Here is a 9,011-nt window from a genome sequence, read left to right as displayed (position 1 = left end):
AAACAAAGGAGGAGGCTGCAATGCTTGGTAAGAAATGTACGCATTATCCTGCCCATGCAATTGTAACCCCTCTGTACAGTATTTTCACAAATAAAATAAAAAAAATCAAAAAAAAAGAATGATGCACAAACCAGGTGAAGACATCATAAAATAACATTATAAGCCAATCTCTCATTTAAGATATGCATAAAATACCATATAAAATAGTAATAACAATATTAGCCTGGATATAAAAGCCAATATGTTCATGAAGGATTTACCCCAGGTATGGTAAAATATTGACAAATCTAGCGATTTAATGTATTTTAAAAGATACTTCAAATTTTAAAAACCTACTAATTGAATTCATATAATAGCATATAAACGTATGCTAAAAATGCTAAAAAACTTTGATTTGGCAATGAGTATTGTCAATGGAATAGTGTCACAGAACCAAGTCTTTAGATGCCTTTAAAAGTAGAGTTTCCTCTGTAGTGTTCTCTTTCCACACAGAAATAGAGGACGTACCCACACATCTCATGTATCTTTACTGTACTCTTTAAATCAGCATAACAAAATGTTTAAAAATTGGATACTTTGGGGCTGGGAAGTTGGCTCAGTGGTAAAGCGCTTGCCTTGCATGCCTGAGGCCCTGGGTTTGATTCCTCAGCACCACATAAGCAAAAAAGAAAAAAGCCGGAAGTGACGCTGTGGCTCAAGTGGTAGAGCGCTAGCGTTGTGCTGAAGAGCTGAGGGACAGCGCCCAGGCCCAGAGTTTAGGCCCCGTGACCGGACCCAAAAAAAAATTGGATACTTTTTAGACCTTGTATTCATATCAAATAATAATTACCAGCCAAAAATAAGTTGTAGGTTTTGTTGAGTCTATAAAAAGTCAATTCTAGTGTATTAATTCCAATACAGATCTCATTCTGGAATGACCTGGTGTGTGTGTGTGTGTGTGTGTGTGTGTGTGTGTGTGTCTGTGTCTGTGTCTGTCTGTCTGTCTGTCTGTCTGTCTGTGTATCTGTGTGTTTGTGTTGGTATTTATAATGATTTAGGTATGCTATTCCTTGACTATATATAGAGCAATAATTGGTTTCTAGAGAAATCAATTGTTTGTGTCCTTCAGAAGCTGAACCTACCAGGACAAATCCTTTCCTTACTATGTAATTTTCTTACTGAAGGAAAACCAACTCTAAGTTAAACAGCAAATAAATTGTCTACGCTGAGGATGAAATTTTTATTTAATATTTGAGAAACAGTCCTACACTAAGAGTTTCTTTAACACAAGCATATCTGAAAATATCTTTAAATCTTCATCCAATAAAAGATAGCACGTATCTTCTCCATAATGTTTAATGAATTCTCTAGTTTTGGTATGCAATAGTGAAACTATTAGCAATTGATTTATAGTTAACTAACTTAGGAAAATTGACTCATACTTGAAGGAAATAGTCATATAGTCAATTGTTTAAACAAAGAATATAGTAAGATTACTGACAATCAGAAAAAAACACAGTATGAAAATCAAGCACTCACGGGAAAAAACAGCTTCTTTCTCATATTAAAACTACTGAAAGTAATCATTAAAATAATAAAATCCCTTATTGAACATTTATTAAGGCCAGGCATGTATTTTACATATATTAATTCATTTAATTCTCATAATAGCACAATCAACTCAGTATTTTCTTACCATCACTTTATAGTGGAACCTGCAAATAATCACCATGATTCATATTCTGGTAATTTTTGTAATATGATTATTGATCCAATGCCTATCAACAAATTTCCATTCAATTCCTCTTATCAGAATTAGCAGAAATTAACCAACTAGTGATCAGTATCAACTGATAAGAGGTTGTTGCATAAACCAGAGTGGGTCAACATCACCTTCTGGAACTGCATTAGTATCTTCCTCCTTGATGCCTTTCTCAAGAAACTGTGGTGTGTGTGTGTGTGTGTGTGTGTGTGTGTATGAATTCTATGCCTCCATCAGAAAGAATGACACCAACCCATTCGTTAGGAAATGGAAAAACTTGGGAAAAAATTATATTAAGTGAAGTGAGCCAGGCCGTGTGTGTGTGTGTGTGTGTGTGTGTGTGTGTGTGTGTATGTGTGTGTGTGTATGAATTCTATGCCTCCATCAGAAAGAATGACACCAACCCATTTGTTAGGAAATGGAAAAACTTGGGAAAAAATTATATTAAGTGAAGTGAGCCAGGCCCAAAGAAATGTAGGTCCCATGGTTTCCCTTACTTGCAATAACTAGAATATGTCTAGGACAAGCAGAAAAGGTCAAAAGCTATGTACATATGACCATATTTGATTTGAATTTCTTTTATGGCCAGAGAAGTTGAGCATTTCTTCATGTGTCTATTGGTCATTCTTATTTTCTTGTCAGAGAAGTCTCTCTTTAAATCTTTAGCCCACTTAATGGGGAGGCTGTTTTTTTGAGGATTTGTTTCTGAGTGATTTAATATTTTGAGTTCTAAGTATATTTTAGATATGAGGCCCTTGTCTGTTGTATGGCTAGTGAAGATCTTCTCCCAGTCCATAGGCTTTCTATTGATCTTGCTAGCTATGTCCTTTGCCACGCAGAAGCTCTGCAGTTTCATGAAGTCTCATTTGTCCAACCTTTTGTTGATTTGTTGTTTTTGGGTCTGGTGTCCTTCTTTCATGTTTTAAATCTAAATAAAACATTATTTTGCTGTTTATGTTTGAAAATAGTATCATTATTGATTGAAGAGGTTTATCTGTAACTGATAGCCTAGGTTAATGTAATCCATCTGTCTGAATAAGCAGCCTAACTTTGAGCATAACATTTAACATCTCTTAATTTCAAAAGGTATTATTCAGAATTTGCTTGGAGGTAGAGCTTCACAGAATTTTTATCACCAGAGTTGCCAGCAAGTATTAGGATTATGTATTTTCTGCTTATTTTATGTATTGCATCCATCTCTAACTCTAATATACTTAAAAGTGGTGGATAAGTAAAAGGCAGAAGATAATCAACCACTAAAAGCTTATTTCATTTTGTAAATACTTTATATTTTACATACACCAATCAACAAAAGAAGATAGCCAGTGGACATATTTATACTCAGGGTTTAAATAATTACATTTATGAGCACAAAGAAATTTTAACACTTCATAGAATGTAATGTTTCTCACAAATACAATAAGAAACTACTTGTGAGATTTGCTTTTTATATACCTATCTAGATTCTAGTAGGTTGTTACCCGTGTTTTACCATTATTTTTGATATATGGAAAATCAAAGCCAAATGTCTTGAAATGAGTACTGTTATGCTTGTCCAGCATATATATTCAAGGCTAAACCAAGAGATATTTTTGTCATAGAACTTTGTTCATGTAGCTGAAATTCTCAAGGCATAAAAAGCCAGTAACTAGAAGTTACAAACAGTACTTACAATACCAATTGTATAATGATTAATAACTGAAAATTAAATATAGAAAATGTTTCATGTGAAAAGAATTACAATTAATCTTCAAAAGTAGTGATTAGATGGCAAATATGAGAAATTTGATATTGAAAGCCCTTTATAATGTAGCCCAGGTAGTAATAGTGCTAGGTTTGTCTGCTGCCCCTTTCTTTAACATATCATCCTCGATGGTATTTTTGATAGCTCAAGAATGCAGTCAAAAGTTCAATGCATTCCCTACAAATTTAAGAAAAGTGAAGGAAGGGGTAGATCAGGAGGGGTGAGTGAAAATATTGAAAGGAGTGACAATGATCAAGATGCATTGTATTCATAAACTGCTTTGTTGAATCATAACATATACATACATTTTATAACTTGATATATATATCTTTAAAGTAGTTACACAAAAACATATATAAAGTACATATATACTTTCATATACTTTCTACAGAGTAGTTGTAGATATATATATATATATATATATGTATATATACATATACAGATGTACTTAATTACAAAGAAACTGTCAGATACATACCAATCAATGAAATCAATGATGGCTTTGTATTCATAATGCACCTTCTTTCTTGAGCATGTATTTGAATGGAATGAACTTTTTTTGCCTGTCTTCTAGGTTTCCATAGACGTGCAGCTCCAGTTACACGAAGGCAGTTCCCACATGGTGCACACAGGATGGACTATCTGCATTTCGAGGACGATAGCCGTGGATGGTGGTTTGACATGGATATGGTGATCATCTATATTTACTCAGTGAATTGGGTCATTGGATTCATTGTTTTCTGCTTTCTTTGCTATTTTTTCTTTCCGTTTTAGGAATTGTCATATCTTACTACAATTGAACAATCGTAAATGTTGTAAATAACAATTGCTTAAACATTTTTAAAATGTGTTTTTAAAATGTGTTTATAATGTTGTTATATGCGACAATTTATATGATTGTTGGCATTTATAGAAAGCCTGGGATTAATGGATTTATTTATTAATGTCTTTCATGTAACAAACTAAACTTTATTCAATAATTAATGTATCCAGAATTTAGCAACAATGACCTATTAATTTTATACTTCTTGGTTTGGGATTTGGGAATCTTATTTTACAAGGTTACTTTGATACTTTGATTGTAAAAGGCTGCAGTTTTCCTTCCACTTAAAAATAGTGAAAGTATAAAGTGAGATGATAATCTGGGTAGGTAGTATCTTTATTGATAAGCTAGTCAATCACTACTTAGGCAAATGAGATGCATTAAAGATTAATGATGTTCTCTGGGAACTAATCTAGCAGGGTATATTGTTTAGGTTTCCAATTATCTCTACTTATGTCCCTTACTCCTATCAAAAACTGAGTATCCTTTTTGTACAGATTTAAAAATATGTCAGTACAAGATTTTTAATTGTAATAAGCAACAGAATAACAAAGAAAATGAAACTAACCCCTAACAGCAGATGCTTTAGAGAGCCATATTAACCCTTTCCAATTTCAAGATGAATCACTTGAAGAAACAAAAAATAACTGATTTTAGTCATCTAAATGAGTAATGCATGCCCAAACTGTAATTAATGATTCACTTAACTAGACTATTGTCAAGTATATTGTAAATGTGCAATAAAGAGTGATTTTTAATTTTTATTGTTAATATCTGAATTATTGTCTGAAATAAAATTATTAGAAATATATTCATGAATTTATAGAAAGAATAAGTGACATTTTTACTTATAGCACAAAAATCTTTATAATTAATTTTTCTTTATTAAAATAAGAAATGATCTGAGTTATTCCAATGGGCAGAAATAGGGCAGGCATCTCAATTTCCAAAGTGAGAAAACTGAAACAAAAAGAAACATAAGCTTATTTATTCATTTTCCCAGGTGGTTTTTGTGAAATCTAGGACAAAATAGTTATTACTGGTATATACTAATTATGCACAGTAAGGGGTTTCGTTATGACATTTCCTTACATGCATATAATATGCTTTGATCGTATTCACTTCTCCATTGCCCCCTTTTATTGCTCTCCTATCTCCCCACCTCTCCCTCTCCCTTCTCCCTTCCTAACACTCTACTCGCATGAGTAAGTGTTCCAACTTCCACAGTTGCCATAATTGCCTTTGTGGTATTGGCTTATTTTATTTAGCATGATGATCTCTATTCCATCCTTTTGCTACAAATGTTATTTTTTTGATAAGTGTTAGTAACAGCATTTTAAAGGATGCATAATATTCTTGTAAGAGTATGGTGTGTGTTCTATTGGCTTTACAGATGTCATCTTGTCTCAATGAAACCATTTAAAAGAAAATGGAAGTGACAAAAGACAGTAGCTAACATTGATAAAACTTTCATATCTTAGATACTTTCATAGTCACTCTAACATGTTATTTAATTTAATGTTCTCAGTACTCTGAATCAGATGATGCATCTACATATTAAAGACAAGGAAGAGAAATAATGTTAACACATTCAGAATGATTAGAAAGCAACTTCATTTTCTTGTCCAATTTCAAAGCTGGCACTCTATCTCTCTATATTGTTTGTAAGATCTGGAAACTTTCTAGAGTTGGATGTTCACTGAGGAAACTTTGCTAATAATAATGCTGCTAAACAAACAATAGGAAAAAGGCACAATCTGGTGCAACAGTGAACCATTTATATCTTATTTAGGACAAATTTCATTGCTTGTATCTGTGAAAACCTACTTGATACATGCAGATCACAATTTAATATGGGCTATTTCATTCAGTAGCTTTCATTCCCTGTGCAACCTTTTATCTTTGGTGGCTGCTTAGAGAAGCACTGATAAAATTATGTTATGTCTTAGTGCTTCTCGACTTCTGTTATTTATATGAATGTTATTAATATGCAGAACTGATTCAGTAAGTGTAGGAGAGGGTCTAAAATTGTGCAGTTTTATAAAGCTTTCATGTGGAACCAATGCTGCATACACCAAATAAATCTGTATTACAGGACAACAAACTCTGTAAATGTCTAAAAAGGTAAATATTTTAGGCTTTGCAGGCCAAATACGTTTCTGAAATATATTCTTTTTCTGTAAACTACTTATTACTTTTAAACCTTCTTTACTATAATATACACAAGTCAACAGTTAGATACAGCCTGTACATCAGTTTGCCAACCACAGATCTATGGAACTGGTTCTGAAATTTTGCTGTATAAGACAATCATTTGGAGAACCCTTAAAAACATGCCTACCATTATGTAGTTCCATAATATTTGGCTTATGACCAAATATTTTAAGTTAATGGGAACTGACATAGAAATAAGAATCCTTAAAAGTTTCTCATATTATTTCTAATATATGTTGAAATTTGAGAACAGTGACCCCATTACTTTCCATTTCTACCCATTTGAGGCTTTGTAAGACATTGAATTTGTAGTAATTTGGCTGACTGAATTAACACAGTACCTCTCGCTTTTTTATTTGTATAAAAACACTGACAATCTAATTCAAAGAATAACAACCCAAATTAGATGTTTTCATCAACACACCTCTGCTCCCAATAGGAAACTTGTGCCCAAGAGACATCATGGATCAGTAAAAAATGAAACTTGCTACTACACTAAAGGCTGATTGGAAGTATAAGTAAGTAGGTTACTAAAGAAAAAAAAGGGAAACAGAAAACTTGAAATAGAATAATAAATTGAAAGGCTATGAAAAGCAAAAATCACTATAATTACAATCAATTCAGGATAATTAGAGGAAAACTTTAAGAGGAATCAGCTAGTAGAATTCTGTTTTAAAGATTAAAGTATGCCATTATAAATAACTTCAGAAGTTAGCATAAAATATTCTGTTAAGAATTTTAAGCCATTAAACATAATTTATACTATATATTTTCACTATAAAGGCTTTCCTAAGGAAGTTATAAATTTTTATTCAGCTGTCTGAATAAATATGGATTCAAATTAATAGGCACTTTTCAAAAACATTGATAGCATTTGGCTATTTCTCTCTGAAATCCCAATGTTGATTAGCAATGTGGAAAACATACTTCTAAGAACTCTGTAATTCCTACATTAACAGATGGAAAAATTACATCTGTTATCCCAGGTAAAATTATTTACTGCTGTATGGCATTTGTTCAAAGTATTAATAAATTATTACAGTAAGTTGTAATATATATACACATATACATATATACACATAAGTACTTTGACCATATTCACCCTTGTCCACCCTCTCCATTCACCCTCCTCCCTCCTGTCCCTCGACAGAGGCTGTTGTACTACCCATCTTTGAATGTATATATTAATTGAGTTTCACCATTGTTTTTCACACAAGTATATATTATATTCAGATTAACAACTCTCTGATACTTTGGATTTTTCCTGCCCTGGTCAATCCCCTATTGTTCTGCAGCTTTTAGTGAGATTCTTAATACTCTTTCCAACAAATGTCAGGGAAACAATAACGAATACCAGAGAGGATAAGGGGATAGGAACCTCATACACTGTTGGGAATGTAAGATACTGCAACCACTATGAAAGTCTGTATGGAGGTTTTCTATAAAACTAAAAATAAACTACTGTGTGATCCCACAATACTACTCTTGGGAATATATCCAAAACAAGAAATACACATCTATATATCCATGTTTATTGCAGCTCTGTTCACAAAAAAAGCAACACTTTATTTTTATCTTGACTGATATTCTTTTTAATTTTCATCTAGAGATAATGCTGTTTGTGGTTTTAACTTCCTTGATTATGTTCCTTTCTACAAAAAAACTATCAGGTTAAAATAACACTTCTGCGTACAGTAAAACTGAATAGCAGCATATAATATTTATAAGATACTTTCATTCATTCTTATTAAACAAACAAAAACATTACATGCTCAAGAAATATTGATTGATTGGATGAATTAATGACCACTTATTCTATAAATTATGCTCAATTTAAATTCTATCCATGAGTTAAATCCCACTTAAATGGCAACCGCATATCCTAAGGATTTCAGAACACTTCTTTTGACTTAGGAGTCCATATGCTCCTTCTGATTAAAAAGCAGAAGTTTAAAAAAACTTATCTAGTATCCTGTTATTGAGATGAAAGCTGAGAGTGTATTGGAAGCCAAGTTTTCTACCATGGTCTGCTTTCTATTATCATGGATTCATCAGAGATAGTAAATGTATATGTCAGTACATTCATTTCTGCATATGGCTAATGGAGGAAAAAAGTAGAAAATTAAATGAAAATAGTATTACCAGAGTTTCTTCTATTAGATAAAACTTCAATTTACATTAACTATCCCACAATTCATACTTCATGGTTTTTTACTAATGCAAAGACAAACTGAATGTCTTTTTCTTTCTGTAAATAGGAAAAGGCAGTCACAGTCACAGGTCTCTTAAAATACAAATGTCCTTTCCCTTTAATTATGATATGCACAACTTTTAATGGAGAAGTCAGAATGCCTTATAGGGTTGTACATTTTACTTGCAAAAATTACAAATTTAGCTGGGCACCTATGGTTCATGCCTGTAATTCTAGCTACTCAGAAGGCTGGTTTCTGAAGACTGTGGTTCAAGCAAGCCTGGCCAAGAAAGTCAGT

General features: G+C 32.4%; 2 protein-coding genes across 2 annotated transcripts in view; one reads left to right on the top strand and one right to left on the bottom strand.

The window, feature by feature from the left end:
* Positions 1-4,259, top strand: part of Rnf180 (ring finger protein 180) — a 104,626-nt gene extending 100,367 nt beyond the window's left edge. Inside the window, exon 6 of the mRNA XM_013025256.1 lies at positions 4,060-4,259. Within this exon, the coding sequence (XP_012880710.1) occupies positions 4,060-4,259 (200 nt within the window). The remainder of the gene's footprint in view (positions 1-4,059) is intronic.
* A 1,573-nt stretch (positions 4,260-5,832) lies between these two features.
* LOC105992382 (5'-nucleotidase-like) overlaps positions 5,833-9,011 on the bottom strand; it is a 32,004-nt gene continuing 28,825 nt past the window's right edge. Inside the window, exon 8 of the mRNA XM_013025235.1 lies at positions 5,833-5,858. Coding sequence (XP_012880689.1) covers positions 5,833-5,858 — 26 coding nt within the window. The remainder of the gene's footprint in view (positions 5,859-9,011) is intronic.

This window comes from Dipodomys ordii, unplaced genomic scaffold (genome assembly GCF_000151885.1).
Source record: "Dipodomys ordii isolate 6190 unplaced genomic scaffold, Dord_2.0 Scaffold83, whole genome shotgun sequence".
NCBI classification, from domain to species: Eukaryota; Metazoa; Chordata; class Mammalia; order Rodentia; family Heteromyidae; genus Dipodomys; species Dipodomys ordii.
Note: the sequence above shows the minus strand (reverse complement) of the source record. Positions and strands in the feature narration are given on the sequence as shown.